The sequence below is a fragment of the Pleurodeles waltl genome, chromosome 9 (assembly GCF_031143425.1).
Source record: "Pleurodeles waltl isolate 20211129_DDA chromosome 9, aPleWal1.hap1.20221129, whole genome shotgun sequence".
NCBI lineage: Eukaryota > Metazoa > Chordata > Amphibia > Caudata > Salamandridae > Pleurodeles > Pleurodeles waltl.
The window spans coordinates 868,636,283-868,664,005 of NC_090448.1; the positions used below are offsets into that span (position 1 = coordinate 868,636,283).

Here is a 27,723-nt window from a genome sequence, read left to right on the forward strand (position 1 = left end):
CGGGGGGTAGGCCCGAAACTTTGTTGTGTCCAGTACTGCCCCTATGAACAGGAGGCGTTGAGAGGGCTCCAGGTGAGATTTGGGTACGTTCACCGAAAAACCCAGATCGAACAACAACTGTGTTGTCATTCGCAGATGAGACAACACAATCTCTGGAGACTTGGCTTTGACCAACCAATCGTCCAGGTAGGGAAAAACCGCTACCTCCGTCTTTCTGAGATGTGCTGCAACAACTGCTATCACCTTTGTGAAGACCCGGGGTGCTGAAGTAAGTCCAAACGGCAGGACCGCAAACTGGTAATGTTGCGATCCGACCACAAAACGGAGATACTTCCTGTGCGACTTGATTATGGGAACATGAAAGTATGCGTCCTGCAAGTCGGCAGACACCATCCAGTCTCCTTCGTTCAACACCAATAGCACCTGCGCTAGGGTATATCTTGAATAACACCCCTGACCCCTTTCCTGCAACGGCACCAACTCTATAGCGCCCTTTGCCAACATGGTGACAACCTCCTATTGCAACAACAGAAGATGGTCTTCTGAACAAAAGGAGGGACGGGGGGGAAAGGGAGGAGGAAACTCCTGAAAGGGGAGAGCATAGCCCTTTTCCACAATGCCTAGCACCCACGAGTCTGTTGTAATTGACCTCCATTTCTGTAGAAAAAGACTCAATCTTCCCCCTACAGGAGAAGTATGACTGATAAAGTGGGGAAAACTAGGGCTGCTTCTGCTGTTTTCCACCAGAGGAGGATGAAGAAGAAGAGAGCTGCTGGGCTGGACCTCTAGCCCTACCCCTACCACACCCTCTGAAGGCACGATAGGGCGGATTGGCAAGTTGCTGGGCATAAGATTGAGACCTTCGAAAGGCAGAGCCTCTAACAAATCCTCGAAACCTACGAAAAGGTCTGTACGATGTAGTAGAAGGAGCCTGCAAACCCAGGGACTTAGCTGTAGCCCGACAGTCCTTAAACCGTTCAAGGGCAGAGTCTGCCTTGTCCCCAAACAGCTTTTCCCCATCAAACGGAAGGTCCATTAAAGTGGATTGTACATCTGATGAGAAACCCGAAGACCTTAACCAGGCATGCCTTCTCGTAGCCACCGATGTTCCCTTGGCCCTGGCAATGGAGTCCGTGGGATCCAGGCCAGATTGTATAATCTGCTGCGCAGCAGCCTGTGCATCCAAGAAAAGGGTCCCAAAAGATTTCTGCATTTCCTGTGGCAGATCTTTTGCCATCTCCTTAGCAGAGTCCATTAGGGCATGGATATATCTGCCTAGCACACAGGTGGAATTGGTAGCTTTTAGGGCCAAGCTGCAAGAGGAGAAAAATTTCTTCGAGGACTGCTCCATCCTCTTAGATTCTCTGTCCGTCGGAACACCTGGGAATGTACCGGGGGCAGACTTTGCAGAACATGATGCCTGAACCACCAAGATCTTCGGAGTCGGGTGACGAGACAGAAAAACTGGATCTCCTGGGGCACTTCTATGCCTCCTCGCCACTGCCCTGTTTACAGCAGGAGATGTCACCTGCTTTTTCCATAGGTCTAAAATAGGCTCCGTCAAAGCCTCATTAAAAGGCAGCAAAGGGTCAGCACTGGAGGAAGATGGATGAAGAACCTCTGTGAGCAGGTTAATCTTTACTTCTGCCGTGGACAAAGGCAAATCCAGGTAATCAGCTGCCTTCCTCACCACAGCATGGAAGGAGGCGGCCTCCTCAGTAAACTCCCCCGGATACGCAATGTCCCACTCCGGGGAAGTATCCAAACCACTTGCAGTGGCAAGCCCCTGGAAGTCATCAGAAGGCTTTATCTCACCTTCCTCAAGCCTTCTGTATTCCTCCTCCTCCAGAAGCCTCAACGCCTTCCTTCGAGATCTAAGATGAGTTTCCAGAGCCGGCGTCGACACGGACTCCATCGACGCCGACGATCTCAGACCCCGAACCGGATCAGGAAGGCTCCTAGATTCAACCGGCGTCGGAGCCGGCGCCGGCCCAAAGTCGGCAGATGACCTCCTTGAAGCCGAATGAACGGAAGGAGATGGAGCCGGTCTGAATGAGGCCATCAATGACGCCGGATGGCGCGGAGAAGGAGTCGGTTGAGAAGCCGACGGATCCACGGTCCCAGGCGAAGGACTCCTGCCAGGGGAGACCCCCGGCACCGGACCACCAGACTCCGTAGGGCAGAAGGGCATGAATGGAGCAGCCCTGTACGACGCTGGCGAGCCCAAATTGAATGCCAATGGCCCCATGGGACCCGCCGGTGCACCAGCAGGGGCCATGGATTGAAAAACAGCATACATCGCATTCAAAAATGCGGCCGGATCCGTCCCTGGAGTCGGGAAAGCCAGGTACTGCTGTGCAGATGTCTGGTGAACATCAGGATCCCTCGGCGCCGGTGAAAAGTGAAGACTACCTTGAGTGACCTCATAGACTGAAGGCGCCAGTGACAACACCGGACTCTCCGTCTGAGGCCTGACAGTAGGACTCATCTCCCACGTCTTCTGGCGCCGAGATGAACGAGACCTCGACCTCGAACGACTCCTCGATCGGCTCCGCTCCGAACGGCGCCGTGAGTCATGACGGCGCCGAGAGTCATGATGACGCCTCTTCCTATGTTTTTTGGGAGAAGCATGGGAGGAAACTTTCTTGTGTTCCTTCTTCTTTGCCTTCAGAGCTTTCGGATTCATGCTCTGGCACGAAGAACAACCTTCCACATCATGTTCGGAGCTTAAACACCAAATACAGTCCGAATGGGGGTCGGTCACTGACATCCGACCCCCGTATTCCCTACACGGCTTAAAACCGGACTTCTTCGGAGGTGACATTATAACTTCGAGAAATCGTTACAGTTACCAACGGGCCAGGAAGAAAAAACGTTGGCGTCGAAGCACAGAAAAAGGAAAAACTGACGTCAGTACGCCGACGAGGACCTCTTATTGGCACGTTGACGTCAGACGGAGTCACGTGGAGCCGTGCCATTATGACGTCCTCGTCGACGTAGACAGCTAGGAAGAAGACTTTCTGTCGGATGCTGGCGCAAGGATCGAATTCATAAGGTGAGGAATCCACAGGTAGTTGTATCCATCAGAAATACATGTTCAAACAGCATTAACATATGGACACACATATCATCTCAACTGCAGACAGTTCCCTTCTCTGTAAACCGGCAATAAAGGGTTTGCGTTGCAGGGGGTTGGCCCTACTTGTCCCAAGGACAAAATTAACATGATAACTTGTTGCCCTTGGCCCCAAACAATATGTCCCGGGTGTTGGGCGAAAGGAATTCCACATTCCTGGAGTGGCTATTGGTAAAATGATAATCCTTCCCTGCGTCTTGGATTTCCTTGCTGCTCTGATGATAATACTCCCCAAACATTTCTTCACTGAGTTGAGTGGAATCGTCTTGCACTTGATATGGAGCGCTGATGGAAAGCATTGTTGATAACACAACGTCCACTCTTAGACGGAGGCAAGAGCACTCCTGATTACAAGTTGCACTTTGCTGCAGCCCAGCTGTAATGGCCCCTACACTGGCTGGATACTCACCCCGCCGCAGAACGTACCACAGTCTGTTCTAGTCCAGGCCCAGCCAGAATGTACACATGGCTATCTGATCCCACTTGCCCATCCTGAGGAGGGGGTCAAACGTAATGCTGGCAGCACGTCATGCTGGTGGTGGTTTGTCCATGGTAAGCAACGTGTGTTCCCTTACTCGCCACTGATAGGACTGTATCACTGGCCAGGCATGTAGGAACTGACCAACACACATGATCTTACATCATGGAGGACAGCAGGGATCGACCCTACAGGCAATCTATACCAAGATGGCACCTCGAAGTCCCTTGCACATGCACTTGCTGGGGCGGAGGAACCACCCCACTCTTTGCTTCTTCAGGTATTACTCACGCATGGGGTGGCAGGCCATGTTATCTCGATTTATACAGAGCCCAATTATCCATCACCCTGGTGGAAATTACCAAAACTAGGACTCACTAGAGCAAGGTACTCCAGACCTCTTTGACTGATAAAGCCTAGACACAAATACTCCACGGCATAAAAGAAGTGTACCGGAACCCTAGGTTTCACTACACACAATTCAGTTATATACACCAGACATACCTTTCTCCCAACGCATTAAGCGGATGTACCATGCAACTGCACAGAATGCCCATGGTGTGGTTTAGTCAAGGCAGGATTCTACCATACGCACTGGGACTGCCCACCGCTACAATTGACATGGACTGAGATAACGGCGACAGTATCTGAACTGTTCGGACGTAAGCTGGACCCCACCCCAAAAGTCCTGTCTCCTAGGCCTTCGCTCCAGAACCAAAGGTGATAAACACCTTCAGTGTTTCATTGATTTAGCGTTCGGACTGTTCAAACGCCAGGTTGTGATGCAGTGGAAAGCACCCTTAGCTCCAGACACTAGGAGATGGCTGAACACACTCTTACTGTGAGCTCACGTGGAATCAAGCATACTCTGATCCATGCGTGACAGGGGAATGTCATAGATTGGGTGTGGGTGCTGGGGCATGTTCATCACAAACATTGAAGCCAAAAATGGCACGCGTCCACCTTGAAGAGGATGTCGAAACTTTAGGTGTGCATGTTTGCCTCATGTTAGCAATGGTACAATAGAGTGATGGCCTTGATGTATGTTTGTTTCCCCACACCACCACCAGTGATGCTATTTCATAATGCGTACACCTAGACAATGTATTTATAAACTCCAGTTTTTCTGCACTATAAGCACAGGAGTATCCTCCCTCTCTCCCCCTCCTTTCTCTCCCCACTCTGCAAGGAGGAAACCGAGTAATCCCTGTTCTATTATCTGCAATGTCAATTAACAATGTTATTCTAACTGTGCTTGAGATTGCTGTACGTGTCCAATAAGGAGGCCCTCTCCATCTAAGGCCTATGTCGCACAACTATCTTCTCTTTTTGCTTCATCTTGTTCATGCTGCTGTAACATCTCAATAAAAACTGAGTTGGAAAAGAATTTCGTTTCTAGATTTAGAGCTTACTCGGACATCGAAAGACATTATGGAGTCCAGTTTGTCCCTATGCCCACTGTTTCTCACCAGTGATCCTCCTAATAGATCTTTTCTGAGGACAAGCAGGACATGGCAGTCTCTTGAAACCTAAACTTCTGCAATTTTGTCTAGAAATGCCATTTAATATTAGTTATTTGAGCTAACAGGATTTCTATCCAGAAACACAGTATACAGAAGAAGGTGGCAAAGGGAAACATTCTGGGTCTGGAGATACTGTTGAGTGGAGATAAATGATATCACAAACAATATATGCATATTATCCATTGCTTGCCTCTTTTGCATACATTGATCTATAAGTCTGTGTACTTCGGAGAAAGAGAGCTAGGGGTGTTAGTTGATGTGGTTGGTGCTCTAGCCACAGGAGCTGATCAGTCAGGATCACCTTGAACCGCTGGATGAAGCAGACTATCTGCATATTGTTGGGGAGTATAATCCAGTGGCGGAGCCACTGGAAGTTGAGGACTTGGATGGCAAGTGAGCTATGGAACGTTCACTCCTCTTTTGGTGCGTCATTACTATGATCTCATTTAAACCAATGGGTGATTGGCATTGTTCGCTGAAATGAGAACTAAATTACTGTAATAAAAATAACAATATAGTGTAAATGTGTGTGCCAGCAGCATATTAGAACACTTCACCTCCAGATTGTCTTCTGAAATTCAACATTAAACAAATCAAATTGAATAAGTATTCACACTTAATATCTTAAAAAACAGAGCAGCATAACTCCCCATTAGGTCACAATGAACATGAATATCCCAAAAATCTTTCACAGTCCAACACAAGTCCACCATGGTGCAAAGCCTCAGACTGTATTACCATTTTTCAAGCATACCTGACTCGAAGGACAGTGAAAGACCCATCTTTCATCCCAAGAGCAATGTGGATACCATCAGTGCTGACTGCGGCACATCGAATCGGCTCCTCCATATTGCATCGTGCAATCAGCGCATGATCAATCAGACTCCATATTCTATGGATGAAACAGAGCACAATTTTCAATACCGTACATACTAATGATGAATCCTTTCTTCCATACTGCAACATTTATGCTACAAAGAACTTTAGAAATCCATTTTTAAAAGTCTGTTTAGAACAAATTATGGTTCTGAAATGAAAAACGAATGCAGAAATACTTTCTGAGAAAATATAATTACAATGGGATGTACGCTTCTAGGCTTACACAGAGAAAATAAAGGGGATATAGGTGTGCACTTCCACCGGAGAAGAAGGCAGAGCCTGTCAGGTTGCTTGTGCATATAGGAGGCCGGGACAGGTTTGGAAGGAGAGCATTCAGTTTATCCCAAACATACTAAGCTTCTTGTGCTTCACCAGGACGGGGACATGGCATGCATGAGGAGTGATTACATATGTTTCCCCCGTGAGAGTTTGGGGAAGAGAGCTAGAGGAAGAGATGGAAGATTTGATTCTGGACCTGGTCCCCAAATTATATGAATGAAGGCAGAAGGACCAGGGGTGTGTATTTACTGAGGGTGCAAAAATGGAAAGGTGAGTACAGAGGAGGGAATGTCTTGACGTACAGACAGCAGCATCCAGTCATGCAGTAGCTTGCTGGTACAGCCAGAAAGCATTAAATGGTGAGTTGCATGGGGCATATTTGTGAGATGAGGCTCTGGTGGCAAAACTAATGAGAAGGAGCTATACAGAGATACATGTAGTTTGCCATGGGAGTGGATAGGCCTAGTAGCTACCTAAATCCACATGCTGTGCTCATAGCTCATCCACCCGAGTTCAACCTAGGGAATGCACTTTCTCAAAGATTGGTTCTCAATTGTACAAGATTATGGCATATTGGTACTAGGGTCCACTAGACTGCAGTAACCAATATATCACTTTCTAATCCTATTTACACATTCTAACAAAGAAATGTGAATGTCACCACTTGATGTTAATTGTGTTATCACGTCATATGTGATGTCATTAATGTGTTGTCATCAATGATGTCATTTAATGTGTATGAAATAAGGTGTGCACTCCTGAGCAATCCATGGAGATATTGTGGCTGCATAGAGCTCCATAACAGGGCACTTTCAATGATTTTAGGTTTTAACTTGTAATCATAAAGTCCCTTCAATTTAATAATTTTTAGGGCAATTAATACGTTTTTAATAATGATAGTTACGTATCTCAACTAGCACAGGTGTTTATCCTTGATTGTGATTTTGAAGGAAAACACTTAAAGAAACAATAGTACCTCTACCTTAGGTACCCTTGTGGCCTGGCCTTGGGGTGTATCCAGCAGGAAATGGTCTCAATAAGTGACCTTTGGCCATGACTTATGCCCACGGCACAAAGCTGTACAGGGCATGCGTATGCCAAATACATGATCATTCACCATTTCCTACACAAAGTCTCCATCGCCCCGGAGAACATCGACTCACAATATAGTTTCCCAGGTATACTGATTGGTGGTGCCCAGAGAACTCTGCATGTAGAGGGTTGGCTTTGACCACTCTCTCAAACTGGTTCCCTGGCGACAGAGTCCCCCCGCCATGAGCAGTGTACTCAGGTTGCAGGAGTGTTCTCTGCTCATTTCTTGCCAGCCTTTCAACAAGGCTGGATAGATTAACTATATACCTCTTGAGCTAGACATGGAGTGTAAGACCTTTTCAAACCAGACTCTATCCTTGTCACAGTGTCATGACCGGAGAGGGCAGGAGCAGACAGGGAGATCTGGCAGACATGGGTTTGTGGTTTATGAATCTAGAGATTTTACAAACCTTGGTAATAGTTAATCTTGGATGCTTGGGTTTAAGAACTGTTGACTCAACCTTTGGTGACTCACATGTCAGCAGTGCCATTTCATACACAGGTCCCTGTTCAAAGTGGTTTTGCCATGTCATAAGCTGGGAGAGGGAACTTGTAAATTGGTGTGAACTTTTTATCACCCTGTGTTTGAATGTGGCTGAAAACTTGTATAAGTGTTATGAACTCACACACTAGATGTGTCCACATTTTACTTCATTGGTTTGTGGCCACTTTCATGTCTCACTGATCTATCAAAAATATTAATAATAGTATTAATAATAAGTACAGAAGCCCAACACTTTCTTAGGGGCCCATCACTGAATGCCGGGTTTCGAGAATGCCTAGGCTATATATTCATGACTCTTCCTCCTTCCTCTTTCTTCCACCACCAACAAACAGTTCCTATATCTCACTCCTTAAAGTTTTTTCATTCCTGCTTTCTTTCTGTGTAACTGTTTTTGTTACCGCGCCCTATCTCTGAGTTCTCTCTTTTCAACTTTGTTCTCTTTTCATATTTGTTAAAGTCTAACAGTGAAAAATAAGCCCAGATCCCCAAATGGAGTGGTGGTGTCAACAACCACAACTATTGGTCTAAACTAAGCAATGCTTTGAGATCCTCCAGAATGCTGATTTGTCTTTGAAATCTGACTCTAGAAGCAGTGTCAGGAATCTACAATGGTTTTTTTCAGTGTTCTGCGGGAATACTTTAAAATCAGCACGATGGATTTACATGGAGCCACAAAAACAACATAGAAGCAGTAGACTCCGTATTTGTACACAGTTTGGTGCCATCTTTCAGCAAAAAGTTTGAGCCTTTGTTTAAATCCTCCCCCATCTTGGCAAACCTACACATTATTAGTTTCAAAAACACTTTTGTTATGGACTATCAATCTCAACAATAACTATAAAGGGGTATTCCAACATTTTGTTTTTGTTTTATGATTCATACCACAGTAGAACCATCCAAAGGCTCTATGAACCCACAAAAACAGGCTGTATAGAGGAAAGCAACCACACCCCCAATGAAATTTCAAAAAGGAAACTGCACATTCAGCACACCTCTTTTACAAATGCCACACAACCCAAATCCACTCACGCTTAGCACCCCTAAAGAAACGTGATGAAAAACTAAGTATAATATCCATTTGTACCTCGGTTTTATCTCTGTAATCACAACATCCAGTGCATACACTGTAAGAATCAAAGTTATAATGCCAGCCTATTCAGAATCAATCGTACCTTTCATCCAGCAAATAAATCAGGCCGTGAAACTACATACATAATTGTCGCACACAACTTTTTTAAGAGCACACAACCATTAAACGAAAAGCAGACATCTCATCTCTGTGCGCAACCTATTCATACAAAGAAGACACACACAATACAAAGGCCAGTCGTTCGCAACAAACCCTCCTCATTAGATTTGACATATATTATACCCCCCCAACAATAACCTCACTCATAGGAAAGAAAGACCCAGGATAGGCCAATCACAGCCACCACTTGGTCCTGCCCTTCATGCGCAAAGACAGAGGTCCCCAACCTTTTGTGATCAATAAGCAACATCTGAGTACTAATCCAAATGGTTAGCAATCCCCGAACCACACAAGAACATAACTGGATATATGTCGGAGTAAAACTAATGAAACACAAATTAATATAATAATGTGCACATTATGCATAAATAATGTGCATATATTTGAAGTAATGAGCAGTGCACTGAGGGGTATTTACTGGCTTACTGTGCATTTAAAGCAGACGGTTGTCTAACAACCGTAATTTGATTGAGCTTAAAGACCAAATTTACCATATAAATGTGTTCTTTACAGGGACTAATGGAAGCAAATCATGGAGAATTCCAATTTTAAAGAACTTCGTGCCACGTAAGCAGATCAATATTGGAAGGTTTTGACTGCTCTCCCCAAAGTGTTTTACAAAATGAGTGTCAACTTTGCAAATGAGCCCCAAAACTTGCGATTTTAAGGACATTTAACAAGGAAGTTTGGGGCATTTAGTTTTAAATGCATGTTTAAAAACACACAACACAACACACTCAACCATCAACAGGGGTCAAATGGTCCATATAATACACTTGGAGGGACAGCAACAACAATTTCAAAGGAGTTGAATAATCCAAGCAGGTTACTTCCAACACAGCGTTTATTTTCTTCTTAAAACAGGAAGCAGCCCACGCATTTCGTTCACCACATGTGAACTTCCTCAGGGCACTGATTATTTATAATAAGTGACGTTGTAATCTTCCCATATATCTGCTTCACAAATTTAGCTAAATGTGCTCACTTGCAATGTCCCTTTATAGCATGTATAGTGAGTCCACTTTCAAAATAATATCAATTTAGATCGCCACCATGAGCCTCCTCGTAACCTTCCAGTTACTCAGTGAAACGCCATGGTAAATTTAATACAATTTCCCATGGTGTTTCACTGATTAACTGGAAGGTGAACGAAAAACATTGGCTGCTTTTTGTTTTAAGAAGAAAATAAAGTCTGTGTTTCGAAGTTGGGGATTATTCAACTCCTTTGAAATTGTTGTTGGTGCCCCTCCAACTGTATGATATGAGCCTTTCACATTGCCACTGCTATGTTAATTTCATAATAGCCACAAAAGGAAATCCATTAGGAGTCTCCAAAAGTTCTAAAATCCAAATTAAAAAGTAATCTACATTAATTCTTATGAGACATGGACACATCTATTAAGAGTAGGTTTGTGACCTGCATGACACTCACTTTGAACTACGGGGGAAATATTCTTTCCATATCTCACATAGATGCAAGAGGCGTGGCGAACTGTGATTCCTTTGGTCCTTTCATACAGCATCTAGTTTTAATACATCAGCTTCTCAGACACTCAAATCTTTGTGCTTCTGCTATGCAATCAACAAGGAAACAAGTGTAAGGGGAGTACTAGGACAGCAGAGAACCGATCAAGACAGTCTTCTCATTGTCTGCTTCAAAAGAAAATAAATGCTTGCTCTCTAGCACTGACTAGAAAACATATATGTATTCATCATCTGATGAGAAATGCTTTATGGTGCTGTAAGCAAAATGTTGCTCTTGAGCTACACGTTGGGGACTGTTGCCCTAACTAATAAATTAGGTAAAGATGATTGCACTGCCCATCTAACTTTTAGAATCCCTGAGACAGAACAACTACAGTCACTGTTCCACTGACACCCCCTCACTAGCAAACTAGGGAAAGCCTGTGGAATAACCCAAAGACCAACTATAATCAGAGATGAGAAACTGCATTTGAAATAAAAATCACTCACACGGCCCTTCTGTTCAGAGCAGAAAGCAGGTCTATCTCGACAATCAGTGCAGGAGACTTCCTGCATAATAATTCTGCTTTGCTCACACCATCACTGGCCTGCTTCTTCATTTTCTCATTTTCTCTCCTTTACTTTCTAATATACTCCACCGTCTCCCTCCTCTATGCCCCCTCATAACACTACTCCTGTTCTGTCTTGTTCCTTTGCCACTTTGAAACTTTGTCCTTCCACCCTTGTGACTTTTCTCCTATTTTTTTTTACCTTTCCTTTATTCTTTTCCCTTCCATTGCATTTACATCACGCTTTCTCTCCTCTGTGATATTCTGCATTTCTTTCTAGTCCTTTTACCGTCCTCTGCATCCTCTCTCCTCTCATTTTAGACCTCCTTCTATTTTTTGCTCTGTCTCCACTCTGCCTTTTCTCCTCTATGCTTTGCCTCTCACTGTGCATGTGTCCTTCCCTATTCATTGTCCTCACACCAAAGAGCTAATCCTGTGCTTCCCTTCTCCACAAAACCTACCCTTTACCCCACCATTCCAACGATTGCCTACTCCTATTTCCTCAATGCCTTTCTACTCCACCCCATTTGTTCTCCTTATCGCTTCCCTACTCAATTTACTTGTGCCAACCAGCCCTTTCACTCCTTATTACTCCCAACACCTTAAGCCCAATTATCACTGCTTTTTAGTGCCCTTTTCTCTTACCCTCGTCTCCATCCCTAACATACGCCCAACAACCCTCAACTCCTTCGTCCACAACTTTGATGCCTCTCGCCTTGTATTTCCCATTACTGATACCTCATTCACCACTAGACATCTTGGTGTCCAAACTCTGTGAAAAGAGTCAACTAGCCAACATCTTAGAAACATTAAAGCATCTGACTTCACTAACACCAGAAAGGGATAACACTTTCTACATATGGTTTTAAAAATATTGTCTATTTAATTCTAGGTTCCTTGCCACCACCCCCCACAACAGCAGCGTAATTATTGCGGATTGCAATGCAATATAGAATGGGTGTGTGGGGCAGATAGGGATTTTATGGACAAGTATAAAAATCTCAGAAGAACCACCATTTTTTAATCAATGCAACTTTACTAACTTTTGTTAGTTGGACCTATGTCCCTGCAACTCGATGAATTTTAATTCTCAGGTATTTTACAGTGTCCACTTGCCAAATTACTGAATACTTTTCTGCGGTCAGAGGAACTAGTAACAAATTGTTCCGATTAATACCAAGACATGAGATACCATCAAACTGAATAAACACCCTAATCAGTGAGGAGATACTAATTGAAGGGTGTCCGATAAATAATAACACATCATCCGAATAGAGAGATACAAGTATCTCCTGAGACGTTAAATTCAGCCCCTGTTGTGAATGCTGTCTGAGCATGCAGACCAGCGGCTCCATTCGCACATATAAGCAGGGATAGTGGGACTCCCTGTCTAGTTCCACGCATCACTTCCATGAGGAGGCCATTACATTATTGACAAGAATTCTGGCCGTAGGTTGCACAAATAATAGTTAAGCCATAATAGATCTTCGCTGCCTAGCCCCATACTTTCCAGTACTGTGAAAATGCATCTCTATTCAATGGCATCAAATAACTTGGCTGCATTCAGAAACGCACCCACAGCTTGCAGTTTTAGGTGCAACATAGCAAACAATGTTTATATAATTATATTCTGTAAACTGGCCCAGAAAAAAACCAGCCTCCTCAGGCAGCACTAGTTGCGGCATCAGTGGCATCAAGTCCACTGCAAGTATTTTAGCTAAAAACGGTCATCCAAATTGGTCAAGGACAGAGGGCGATATGATGTACACTGCACAGGGAATTTATCAGGTTTAAGAATTGTTATTAATACCTCCCCCATAATAAGTGGGAGCCAGGGAGTAGCCAGAAAATGTAAATACCCCCCCACTTTGAACCAAAGCTCTTATGGCATCAAGCAAGCGAAGCAAGGCAATGGGACTCTCCGCCCGAACAACTTCCTTGTCTCTTCCATCAAAGCATCTATCCATTCATCTTTCAACATTCCGTCCAACCAGGGGTGTCGTTAACCCCCGCTTTTGCAGCTACACTGGGGGTAGGGATTCTTATGGGCCCCTTCTGTCTGCACCTCAGCAGACAAAGACTCATAATTAACGCAAAAGGATGGGAAGGTGAGTGAAAGGATGGATGAATGAAACGCTGAATAGGTGGGTGAGTGAACGGGTAGATAAATAGATGCATGGATTAATGAGTGAAAGAATGGATGAGTGAAAGAGAAGATGGTTGGATGTGTGAAAGGTTGGATGGATGATGAGAGAAAGGATGATGATGCGTGAACGCATGAATGGATGGATGGATGTGGGAGTGAAATGATGGATGGATCGGTGAGTGAAAAGTTGGATCGACAGATGGATGAATGAGTAAAAGGATGGATGAGTGAAAGGGAGGAAGGAAGTATAGATGAAAGGGTGGATGGATGGATGAGAGAAAGGGTGGATAGATGGATGATGATAGAAAGGATGGATGAACGAGTGAGAAGATGGATCTATGTGTGAAAGTAAATGGATGAATGCATGAGTGGATAAATGGACTGAGTGAAAGCATAGATGGATGGCTGAGTGTAACGATGGATGGATGAGTGAAAGGATGTCTAGAAGGGTAAGTGTAATACATAATGGGGTATGGTATGAGAATGCATGAGCAACATGTGTGATAGCCAAGGTCCAACTACTTATGCTTAGGGAGATTAGCCAAAATTCTATTCTATAAAAAGCATCATGTCCGATGGAATGGCAAATCCGCTATTTGTAAAGTGAACGCTCCAGATATCTAATAAATTATGCTCCAGGATTATTAATGGCAATCTAATTGATGGTGCCATGTGTAATTATGTGTCTATCAAATAAGGGATATAGGGCCAGATGTAGCAAGATCAGAATTTGCAATTCTGAAATTGCGAGTCGATGTGACTCGCAATTTCAGAATCGCAAATCCTGATGCAGAACGGTATCTCAGACACCGTCTGTGACTCGCTATGGGGTCGCAAAGACCCACCTCATAAATATTAATGAGGTGGGTCGCATTTTGCGACCCCATAGCGAGTCCCTGCACTCACAGGGATGGTGGCCTGCTGAAGTCAGCAGACCTCCATGTCTGTGACTGCTTTTTAAATAAAGCAGTTTTTAAAATTTATTTTGCAGCCCGTTTTCCTTAAAGGAAAACGAGTTGCAAAATAAAAAAAATAACGAAACCATTTAGTTTCGTTTTTTCAGAGTAGGCAGTGGTCCATTGGACCACTGCCTGCTCTGAAAAAACCTTTTGGGCAACATTCACAAAGGGGAAAGGGTCTCATAGGGACCCCTTCCCTTTTGCGAATGAGTTACCACCAGTGTGACACTGGTGGTAACTGCGAATTGCTTTGCGACCGCATTCGTGGTCACAAAGCAATTCTGCAGTGTGATGCGAGTCGCAAATAGGAAGGGAGCACCCCTTCCTATTTGCGAGTCGCATTCACAATTTGCGAGTCGGTACCGACTCACAATTTGTGAATGTGCATCGCAGAAGGCTGTTTACATGGCGCAAACTGTGATTTTCGCAGTTTGCACCATGCAAACGGCTTCCTACATCTGGCCCTTACTGATTTAGAGTAACATTAAAGTCCCCTCCTCAAAGAAGTGGCCACTCGTACAAGTTGTTATTCCAGCTGAGAGGACTTCAACAAAGGCCGGCGAATCTACATTCGGTCCATAAATGTTCACAAGTATACATGCCTTTTCCTGCAGCTTCCCATGTGCTATCAAGTAGTGACCTTCCGGGTCAGCTATCACCTTGGTTACTATTAAGCAACATAGTGACCTCTCTGGCATATTGGGAGTACGATGCAAAACAGTAATGCACTGCCAATTTAGACTGCTTAGAGAGCTGGGTCTCCTAAATAAGGGCGTTAAATAACTTATGGGGATCTAGAAATGAAAGTACCTGCTTCATTTTCCAGGGATATTTAATCCACTCATATTCCATGTGACATCATACGCATTGCCATGTATCTGAAGCTGTATACATGTCTGCATTGCATGACTAAATTTTGAGTTGCCTATCAATTTCAATATCCATATTATAAAAACCATGTAAGCACTTGTAATCAGCTTCAAAACACATCTATTGTATTTCCTTCCCCACCCTGCTTCCACATCTATCCCCAATCAACTCACATTACAACATGCCTAACATTCAAATCCCAACTTATCAGTAACATAATAAGTAAAATAATGGGTCGTTAACCGGTGGATTCAGCAGTGGATCACTTCCAGATATACTATGATACATACTGATCTGGAAGCCACCATGTATCATATTTGCTCAATCATGATCCCATTCTTCTCTACAAAATACCTGATTGTATGTCTAAGTTTCATTATCTGAAGTAAATAGAAGACAAACTTAGTAGTTGCATAATAAACAACCATAACAAACTCAATTTATCATCTTGTCCTGTCGTCAGGTGGAATCGTCCTTTCAGCTAATCTGCATCATGTTCCATGCTTCTATCAGTGTGCTGCAAATTCCCAGCACAGCCCCCGGATGCCTGTTTTGATTTAAGCTTTTTAGCACGCTCAACAGCTCGTTGCAGGTCTGAAAAATAAGCTGTTTTTCTTTCCACTGTAATCTCAGCCGTGCAGGGTACAATATGTCATACTGGATATCCAGTTGTTGAAGTTTTTTCTTGACTGCCATAAAGCTGCAGCATGCCTCTTGTACAGCCTGCATGAAGTCAGATGAACAAGTTACCTTTGGAAATGCTCTTTTCTGTGTATACTTTAACTGCAGATTCTCACCTTTCTATTATTCCCCAGGTGTCAGACTGGATATGAAAGTTTTCAAGGAGTACCACTGCGCACTGGTAGGTGATGTTGTGCGGCTCCACTCAAACATCGTTCTGCTCCGGGAGTGGTGTGTGGAGCAGCACATAAGAGCCTCCCCAGTGATCAGGTGTCAATTCCTTTCTTTACATGCCACTAGACACGAATCCAGAGATGCCCCTTGTCTCTCAGACCAACGTTCTCAAAATGTTACCTCAAAGCAAGTGTACAAGGAAATATGTCTCCCCCTAACAGCTCAGGATTCAAAGGGACTGTTCAAGCAATGATCTGTGACAGATGCCTACTAGATTTGCCTTTGTCCTTGGGATCGACCCTGACTTCAAGACCAGTAGTGAAATCACCATGATGAACCTTAAGGCCACATGAGACCTTGAGGTGAATTGAAAGACTCTAGCCCTTGAACTGCCAAAGTCATTAGACGGTCCCGTTCCTGCTCACGAAATAATTCCCATGGCAGATCTACATTGCAGTCGAAGATATTTGGTAGGGTAGAAAAAGAAGCAAAAGATGTCCAAGCCGGCCTCGGCTCATTCCTGCCAATCTTCAACTACTGAGAAGGCGTGAGGGCATAAACGTGCCTCTCAGTTTCACTCCTGAAGTCGATCTCCTTCAGAGACGATTCTGACTCTCTTCCTGGGGCAACCCGAGTATCTGGAGCCTTTGGTCACATTGCAGCAAATCCAAGAGGTTTGGGACACAATGCTGTCCCTTTGGCATGCTGCCTGCTCCCTCTGGTGTGCCTCCTTTCCCCAAGGAACTGCAAGGACCTCTGACTGCAACCATCATATACAGTAGGCCTCTAAATCCTATGAAAATCTCATGAGAGTTAGAATGGTTGCCTAATGTGAGTTTCGCCAGCAGTTTTGCCCCCTCTGTGACTAAGGTTGAGGCTTTCAGTATGCCAGCAACTGCCTCGTGCAGCCAGCCCAGGAGGCCCTAACGCCTTCTCGTGGCTATGACACCCACAGATAACATGGACAGCCCAAACACACAAGATTTTATGATTCATTCTAGGTTAAATTAATGTCAGATTTTCACTTTCAAAAAAACCTCAGGATTGTTCTCCTCTGCTTGACTCTTCCCTCAGCTTTGCTTACTTCTTGTGCATGGGTGGCATCTCACTACTATCCCACATGATCTCTTTGAACACAAGAACCCAACTGGGCAGTCCATACGTACTCCCTGTCCTTATGGCAGCAGCTTTCTGAGGCACACTTCTGGATGACTTACTTTTGGGGTCGCTTTCTACTACACTTCATCCTACTGTCTCTCCATCTAAGTATAGATGGTCAAAGTGTGGTACACAATGTGCTTCGGCTCCCCCAGTGCAATCCTTTCTTGTAATTACCTTTCAACGCCAGCTTCTTCAATGGAAGCGGCAGTGGTACAGTAAGGGTAGTAACATGGCTATGGCACAGCTGCCTCAAACTCTTAGGAATAAAGGGAAGGTGTGAAATGGAAACTCCACAGATTTTGAAGCAGCCATTCACAAGTCAACCTGAGACTGGTGGCAGACGCGTGCTTCTCTTTAGAAAATGTTGAATGAGTATTTTTGAGAATGTGCTAAAGCATTTTTGAAGTACGTGCTAAATGCAGTTACGAAATAAAAAAATAAAGTTTTCAGAATACTGCTGTTTTTACATATTCTGCACAGTGGGCAGCTTTAGTTCTACATGGATGCTAGGATTTCACGGAGCTTTCCTCGGGCTATTTCCTGTAAGCCATTTTCCAAACTCTCAGCTGCACTTTCCACAATAGCCATTTACGGTTGCTTAGTGACAGAGCTTTGTGCATTACACTTATGTTGGACAAAAGAGAAAATGATTACTATTTCTGCTACAGAAGTAGAGAACAGTTATGAGATCTGCAGGTCTACTGCACACGCTTCTTTGTTATATACATTTTTGTTAAGGCAAAGCACTCAAAAGATAATATGTATGCTTTTTTTCACAAATAAACTATATTTTTATTCATTGTAATCCCGATGTGGGAAAAAGTGCAAAAACAACCTACCCACCCTAAAATACGGAGCACATCAAGGGAAGTGAAAACATCACGTTCTTCTCCATAAGTGGATTGAGATCTAGTCGAGGGTAAGATTGTTATTTTGGGCAGCAATTCACTGGTGCAGTCCTTGTGACATTTTTATGACAGATTGGAGGCAGCTGAAACTAGTGGGGTGAGAGTGGCCGCCATGAATCGCACTAAGCACAAGATTTCGCATTATGCAGCTCAAATTTTCAACAAATAGGTTGAATATAAATTAGTCTTATAGATAGCTCCTAAGTGGCTTGAAATAGTTCTATGATAACCGTGCTGCCCTACGTAATAGGTCATCTGGACACCAATTTAAAACAAAAAGATTCCTGGGAAATTTATGCGTAATGTGTTTTTAACCTGGATAGTTGACAGCACTTTATCCTATCTCATGGTCAAGCGCTGAAACCTGCTGACAATTATCCTGTGCCTCTTCAACGACAGAAAGTGCTATTAAAATCGGACTCTTTCCTTTAGCCTCATTTTAGCGTCTCTGTGGCATTTATTCTCATTCGGTTAAGCCTAGTAGTTTTCCAACAAGCGCCAGAATACCTTTCTGGGTGACCCTGCACTCCACAAATGCATTACAGCATCAGTATTTGCTGCCTTCTTTTTAGCCCCTCAGCCAGTCTTAATTTTGCATGTTTTCCCAGACATTTTAATCACACTGAAGCCGAAGGCTTTTCATAGTCAGTCAAAAACCAGGAATGGACCTACCTAGAAGCGGTAAAGAAAAAGAACTCGAAAAAGTGAGTTAAAGAGACAGGAAATGTAGAGTGGTGGAAAATAGCGATAAAATGTACAATCAAGAATGAACAGCGTTGATATTTGGCAATTCCAACAAACGGCAGTCATTTTGCAGGGTCCTGAGAAAAACTTTGGGCTCACGCCCTTTTTGTGTGCAAATTAAGCACTAACGACATGGTCACTCAACATAGCGAAAGAAAGCACGGAAGGGACATCGACATTTAAGGAAAAAGTACTGACTTGAGACGGGTACTGGAAAAAAGGTATGGCGCCGTTCAAAAGAAGACGACCTTGAATTTACCCATCTTTATTATCCATGACGCATGCAATTAGACAGTTATGCTTCTCGAGACTTCCAATGATCTGGAGATACATTTGAGTAGATAGCGCATAATATTTAAATGAATGATCCGGATGGATACTGAGGTTAAGAAGTGGCTTAATGTACACAGTCTGAGCTGAGGTGAAATGATTCAGTCAGAACTTGTGGACAAAGTGGAAGTGAACACATTTAAGGTTGCTTCTGTTAGTTGTACTGTGCAACAAAGCTCTTAAATACGCTGCATAATAGAGCAGTGTGAAAGAATAGGTTGATGTAAGAATGAGCCTATCTCCCAATTCCCCTAGAGGCTCACAAAGGCACACTAAAATGGCAGGCTTGTAATGAGAAGACGTCATGTCCTTCTATTACCCCTTCTTTTCTTGGACTCACGTTCCAATGAGGTGGATTGTCCCCGGTATTAATACATCAGCAGATGAGGTGTTGGGGGTGACGTTTCTAGGGTCTACAGTTTCTAGGGTCTACAGCCTGCCCTTAACACGGGCATAAAGCACCTGCTTCGCTCTCCTCTTCCATTTACCACTGCTTCATAATGAACGGTGCACTGATGCACCTAAAGTCTATTGGAAGGCTATTTTCTAAGAAAGAACCTTTCTATCACATAGGCTTACTGGCCACCATGGTTTATACAGTGTTTATGAGAAAATACAAGATTCAGGTTCCATCTAACCATAGGCTTTCTCACTGGAGCAAAAAAATGCAAAAGTCCTGAAAGATGATGCTTGTTGGTTTAATCGCAGTGGGACAATGCTTACTGTGGACTGTTCTGTGGACGAAAATTGTGTTAAAGTATATTTTTTATATGTTCCCTCGCGTGGATCACTTAGCCAGGTCCCTGACATGACATTTTATATAAAGCAGCAAAAGGGTTTATGCTTACCAATGGACCCAAAGCCTCAGAAAATTTGCTTTAATATTGTGACCTGGGTGTAGATTTGCCTAAATGCTCAAATTCAAGTACTCAAAAAGGCAATCAGTTAAATGACTGCATTAATCACAGCTACTGGTAATTATTCGGGGTCGCACCCCAGTGCATTATTATTTTCCACACCATGCCATGACAGTTTGGACCCAGGTATATGCAAATCAGTATTGATCCTCCTCCAGTGGGATTAGTCCAGCCAGAACTGCCAGGCCAGATTTCTACTAGAATTGCTGCTGTTCATGCCCAACGTGGCCAAAAACACAAAAATGACACGGTGTGAAGCAGAGTGTGACTAGGCTCTTCGGGCAGCCTTGCATGACGTTGAGCAGCGTACATAAAATGACCACTGACTCCCTGGATGAGCATGCCCCAAAGCAACTAAGAGTACAGTACAAACCTGGCTCAGTGACATGAACCTGGATGGCCTTGAACCCCAACATGAATTGAATGCCAAATCACTTGCTTGGATGCACCTTGGACTTCAACCTCTCCCTCAACGGACATATTGTCAGAAACAAAAAGACGGACCAGTACAAGCTCCCTCTTCTAAAGAAAATCCAGCAGTTTCTTCCAGAAAGCAACTTCAGAGCTGGTGTGCAAGTCTCTGTATTCTCCTTTCTGGATGTTGGTAATGCCCTACTTCTTGTCCTCCCAGACTCCATACTGGCATCCCTTTGGGGCATCGCACACTCTTCACTGTATCTGATCTAGGGCCTGAAGAAATACAATGCTTTTCAGCCCACCTGCAGCCAAGACATCATTATACAGCAGACTTAGAAGTGAAAAAAAGGATAAAACAAGCAACAGGTGTTTTCCATCTACACACTCAGAATTTATAACATCTCGGTGCCCAGCAGACCACTCCAACAAGGCTGCAATTTAGGAAAGAGTTGAAGGCTCACTTTATTACTCGCCGACTTTAAGTTTTCCTTTGACCATGTATGGCACCCTTTTGCTTTGGCTACAGCACCCCAACCTTTTGACTAGGTTTCCTGAATAGAAAATCCATACACATATGTACATACAAACTTAAGACACACGGATGCATCCACTCCAACTGGATGGCAGAGTATATGTAAGAAGGAAGTCCATGCTGATGCCAACACTCTTCTACTCAATCCCAGCCCACGTTTCTGGGCCCATTTGCCTTACTACAGATGGATACAAAATCTTTTGTTATTGTCAAGTCATTGGCAGCTGTTCTTAGCACAATGAGATGAAAACAGCTGTTCTCTGTTACACTAATAAATGCTACTACTGCAGTGACATCAGATTTGGAGGTCCACGTACAGTATTGATTTCACACCTGATGCTATTTCAATCACAGTGGCAGCATGTGAGTAATCAATGATAATCTGTTGGCAACAGAAATCTCGAGCATGGATATGAAGCACACAAGCATCCCCACGAACAAGGAAACATAAACTTCCCTAGTGAAAAAAACGAAAGGCAATTCAATCAATAGCTTTTATTTCAGTTAAAGACTTCTAAAAGCATTTATCAAATTCTTCATCACAAACTAAAATCAATGCAATGCACACACAATCAATTTTATATAAAAATGCAATCAATATCAATACAATTAATTAAAACCAATAAGTCATGAGTTCATAAGAGTTTAAAAGTTCAAACCTATCTTTTCAACTATCGACCCAACTGCAAGTAAGTATTAGTGTTGGAAATGGCCCTTTTTGCAGGGCTATCCCCAAACCTTTTGCCTTCTTCCTCCTATTTTTTTCCTGATCTGTTTTTGCTGGCTTTAGGACTCTGGGCACTTTACCATTGCTGACCAGTGCTAAAGTGCAGGTGCTGTCTGTCTAAACTGGATTGTTGATTGTTTTCTCCATGATTGGCATATTTGATTTAGTAGTATGTACCTTGTAAGGTGCAATAGAGGTGCCCAGGGCCTGTAAATCAAATACTACTAGGGGGCTTGCAGTGCCATTGTGCAACCCACATAAGTAGCACTGCAAACCTGTCTCAGACCTGCCATTGCAGTGTCTGTGTGTGCAGTTCTAAACTGCATTTCGACCTGACAAGTGCACCCACTTGCCACCCCAAACCTTCCCTTTTACTACATGTAAGTCACTTCTAAGGTAGGCCCAGTGTAGCTACATGGGCGGGGTGCAGTGTATTTAAAAGGCAGGACATGTACTGATGTGTTTTACATGTCCTGTCAGTGAAATACTACTAAATTTGTTTTTCAGTATTGCAAGGAATATCTCTCCCATAGGGTAACATGTGGATTGCCTTGAAATATCTGTTAAGTGAAGTTTCCCATTGGGAGCAGATAGAGATGTGGAGTTTGTGGTCCTTGAACTCACAATTTAAAAATACATCTTTTGGTAACATTGTTTTTTTAGATTATAAGTTTCAAAATGCCACTTTTAGAAAGTGGGCATTTTCTTGCTTAACCATTCTGTGCGTCTGCCTGGCTGCTGAATACACATCTTGGTCAGACTGGCAGTTGGGCTGTTTGTGAATTTACTCTAGACAGTCACAAAGGTGTGTCCTGCATATCCTGGTGGGTCTTCCTGGGCTAGAGTGGTGGGAGGAGCTGACATCTGCCCCTGAATAAGGCTGTGCCTGCTCTCACACAATTTTGGGGGTCATTACAACATTGGCGGTAAAAGCCGCATACCGCCGTGCAGAAGACCGCCAACACACCGCCGCGACCGCGGCATTCCGCCACGGTCATCATGACCCAAAGGCCGGAATCCGCCAAAATCTAGACACCCACACAAGTCCGCCACACCAAAGGTCAGTGATAAACTGGCGATAACAGAACCTCCACCGTCATGCCAACAGAAATAAGCCCACACTATCACGACCCACGAATCCATGCGCGGTCTTTCAACTGCGGTATTCCATTGGCGGTACACACCGCAACGCTCAAAATACACACACATATACAAAACACTACCACATTGGACAATTCAAAATACACACACCTGATACACATACACACACCACTCTCACACACCCAATACAATATAAAACACACACCCACATCACCCACAAACCCTTACGACAACAATTGCGACTGAAGGCCACAGAGAGACACCACCATCTACAAACCAGCATCCACAGGCACTCAACACCATCACTCACACAACATCCACGCACCTCACACAACACACCACTAAATATCAGCCCACACATCACAACACACACCACCCCACATATCACCCACACCACCCCATGGCACGGCAAAGACACACCAGGTTGTCTGAGGAGGAGCTCAGGATCATGGTGGAGGAAATCATCCGGGTAGAGCCACAGCTATTTGGATCACAGGTGAAGCACACCTCCATAGCTAGGAAGATGGAGCTATGGCGAAGAATAGTGGACAGGGTCAACGCAGTGGGACAGCACCCAAGAAATAGGGATGACATCAGGAAGAGGTGGAACGATCTACAGGGGAAGGTGCGTTCTGTGGTCTCAAGACACCACATCGCGGTACAGAGGACTGGCGGCGGACCCCCACCTCCTCCCCCACAACTAATAACATGGGAGGAGCAGGTCTTGGCTATTCTGCATCCTGAGGGCCTCACAGGAGTAGCTGGAGGAATGGACTCTGGTAAGTCAAATCTTTACTATTACATCCCCCACCCTACCTGCATGTCATCACATACCCCCACCCTCGCCCTCACCCCCATCACTCCTACTCCTCACACACGTCCAAATATCACAAATCACCCATCCCAAAGCCCCAGCACCAGTGTTCTTTCCCTAACCTGTACCTTTGTTTCCACAATTGGCACACCCTGGCATCCAGGTAAGTCCCTTGTAACTGGTCCCCCTGGTACCATGGGCCCTGATGCCAGGGAAGGTCTCTAAGGGCTGCCGCATGTCTTATGCCACCCTGGGGACCCCTCACTCAGCACAGACACACTGCTTGCCAGCTTGTGTGTGCTGGTGGGGATAAAATGACTAAGTCGACATGGCACTCCCCTCAGGGTGCCATGCCAACCTCACACTGCCTATAGGTATAGATAAGTCACCCCTCTAGCAGGCCTTACAGCCCTAAGGCAGGGTGCACTATACCATAGGTGAGGGCATAAGTGCATGAGCACTATGCCCCTACAGTGTCTAAGCAAAACCTTAGGCATTGTAAGTCACACAAGGTCCTACACAGGAATGCAAGCACTGGGGTACACGGTCACCCACCCATTGCACACCATGGCACACACAGATGCAATAATCATGCTTTTACACCCCTGCAGGACCCCTACCCAACGTCACCGGACAGGAGGGCCCAGACATGTCCACTCCACCCACAGAAGGGGCCCACAGTGATGACAGCAGCTCTGTCCAACTGGATCTAGACGACCAGCCCGGCCCATCTGGGACCTCGGGACAGTCGGTTCCCCTCACAGAGCCACAGGCCACTATAGAGCTTCCCCCTCTGGATACACCAGCACAGCACCCACCCAGTGGGCCCATACCTCTGTCCCCAGGACGTCAAGCAGCAGTGTGTCCACCACTACAGGGAATACAGGCTAACCCACCACCCCAACAACACCAGGGACCTGGGGGCAGTGGTAGTAGGCACACGGTTCAGGGGACAGAGGCCCAGGAACATAGGGGAACTGGGAGGGCTGCTGTGCGACAGGGGGAGGACTGGCCCAGGGAACCCACTCTCCACGAGGCCCTCTCCAACATCATGGGAGCCTACCACCATTCCCAGGAGACGATGGCAACGGTACTGGCCAAGTTTCAGGAGACCCACTGGCTGCAGGAGGAACAGTATTTGGGCTTTAGGGAGGGACTCAAATCAACCAATTCCACCCTGGACACCATTGTATGGGTGCTGAAGGAACTCCTCAACACCAGGAGGGACACTGTGGCACTACAAGGGGCCCCTGACACTAGCCTATACGATGAACTGCCCACCACCTCGCCGGCGCTAGTGGACAGGAGGCACCACCACAGGACCACCACACCAGCACCCCACCCCCTGCAGAGGGAGAACCACCCTGCAAGCGGTCCCTGAGATCCAGGACAAAGACAGAGAACGATGCCAAGACCCCCGCCAAGAAATTAGACCACCCTGATTGTCATCCTTCTGTCCCACCTTGTCACCCTGTCCATACTTAAACTGCCCCAGCTCCACTTTCTATGCCCCTTTGGACAATGCACCTCTGAGACTAACAGACTGGACTCTGCCATGGACATTCCTCCACCATCACCCCTCACCATTTTACAACCCCCTCCAATATTGAGCATTTAAATAAACACCCTTTCAGCACAAAACAATCTGAAGTCTGTCTGTGATTTCAAAATATTGTATTCCAGGATCACCGTGTTCCTGTTGTCGATGTCCTCTTCTTCTGCTTCCTCGTCTTCTCTGTCCACAGGCTCCACAGCTGCCACAACACCTCCATCTGGACCATCCTCCTGCAGAAAAGGCACCTGTCGTCGCACTGCCAAGTTGTGAAGCATACAGCAGGCCACGATGATCTGGCACACCTTCTTTGGTGAGTAGAATAGGGAACCACCTGTCATATGGAGGCACCTGAACCTGGCCTTCAGGAGGCCGAAGGTCCACTCTAAAATCCTCCTTGTTCGCCCATGGGCCTCATTGTAGCGTTCCTCTGCCCTTGTCCTGGGATTCCTCACTGGGGTCAGTAGCCATGATAGGTTGGGGTAAACAGCGTCACCTGCAAATGGCGAGGGACAACTGTTAGACACACACTAACTCATAGGGACATCCACAGACCCAGACAACTATTCCCACTGATTTGGGTCCAGGTGCTCACCTAATAGCCACACCTGGTGCCTCTGTAGTTGCCCCATCACATAAGGGATGCTGCTATTCCGCAGGATGTAAGCGTCATGTACTGAGCCAGGGAATTTGGCATTCACATGGGAGATGTACTGGTCTGCCAAACACACCATCTGCACATTCATCGAATGGTAACTCTTCCGGTTTCTGTACACCTTTTCACTCCTGCGGGGGGGGTACCAAGGCCACATGTGTCCCATCAATTGCTCCTATGATGTTGGGGATATATCCCAGGGCATAAAAGTCACCTTTCACTGTAGGCAATTCCTCCACCTGAGGGAAAACGATGTAGCTCCGCATGTGTTTCAGCAAGGCAGACAACACTCTGGACAACATGTTTGAGAACATAGGCTGGGACATCCCTGATGCTATTGCCACTGTTGTTTGAAAAGACCCACTTGCTAGGAGTACTGACAGCACCTGCACTAGAGAGGGGATTCCTGTGGGATGGCGGATAGCTGACATCAGGTCTGGCTCCAACTGGGCATACAGTTCCTGGATTGTGGCACGATCAAGCCTGTAGGTGATGATCACATGTCTTTCCTCAATTGTCGATAGGTCCACCAGCGGTCTGTACACCGGAGGATGCCGCCATCTCCTCACATGCCCCAGCGGACGGTGCCTATGGAGGAGAACAGTGAGCACAGAGTCAACCAAATCAGAGGTACGGAAGAATAAGTTACTTACCTTCGGTAACGCTTTTTCTGGTGGATACATTAACTACCTGTGGATTCCTCACCTAAAGAATTCTCCCCTCGCGCCAGCTTCGACGGAAATTTCTTCTAGCTCTGCACGTCAACGATGACGTCACAATCGCCCGACTCCACGCGACGCCGTATGACATCATCTAGGCAATCAGAAGCCCTCGTCGACATGCAGACGTCAGTTATCACCATTTTTTACGTGCCTTAGAGGCGAACAGGTGAAAATTTGGCCTTGAAGAGAACATAATAACATCCAAAGAATTGAAAACACAACATTTATTATACTAAAAATAGCAAAAAATGTAATATGCTAGTCAAAATTAATCATGGGTACTTGAATTATCAAGACTAGAGAAGGAAATACATATATACATGCTTTAACTATATACCAAAAGTAGGCATACATGTATATATATATATATATATATATATATATATATACACACACATATATACAAGACAATAGGCGCTCACCCAAGGATTTCGTGGAACAACCATTCAGGCAATGGGGAGGCGGGTGGGACCGTGAGGAATCCACAGGTAGTTAATGTATCCACCAGAAAAAGCGTTACCGAAGGTAAGTAACTTATTCTTCTGATGGATACACCTACCTGTGGATTCCTCACCTAAAGAATAGAGTCCCAAAGCAGTACTACCTCCGGAGGTGGGTCCCCGAAGGGTCAAACCAAGAAATCCTGCAGCACCGAGCGAGAAAAATGGCCATCTCTCCTAACCTCAGAATCCAAACAATAATGTTTGACAAAAGTATGGAGGGATGCCCAAGTTGCCGCCCTGCAGATATCAACCACAGGAACACTCCTAGCCAAAGCCGAAGAACCAGCCTTAGCTCTGGTAGAATGGGCACGAAGCCCCACAGGTGGTTCTTTCTTGGCTAAGGAATAACAAAGCTTAATACAGAGAATGACCCACCTGGATAGCGTTCTCTTGTGGACTGCTCTACATTTCCTCTTCCCCACGTATCCAACGAAGAGCTGATCATCTTGCCTGAACTCCCTCGTCCTGTCGACAAAGAAGCTCAATGCTCTTCGTGGATCCGGTCGGTGGAGCCTCTCTTCCTCCTTGGATAGATGAGGTAGAGGGTAAAAGGAAGAGAGAGTAGTAGTCTGCCCCAAGTGAAAGGGTGTAACAACCTTCGGGAGGAAAGCCGCTTTGGTCCTTAACACCACTTTG

At 45.1% G+C, this 27,723-nt stretch overlaps 1 protein-coding gene across 1 annotated transcript in view; it reads right to left on the reverse strand.

The window, feature by feature from the left end:
• EML5 (EMAP like 5) overlaps positions 1-27,723 on the reverse strand; it is a 1,994,219-nt gene that overhangs the window by 1,185,827 nt on the left and 780,669 nt on the right. The window contains exon 8 of the mRNA XM_069208148.1: positions 5,892-6,029. Coding sequence (XP_069064249.1) covers positions 5,892-6,029 — 138 coding nt within the window. The remainder of the gene's footprint in view (positions 1-5,891; positions 6,030-27,723) is intronic.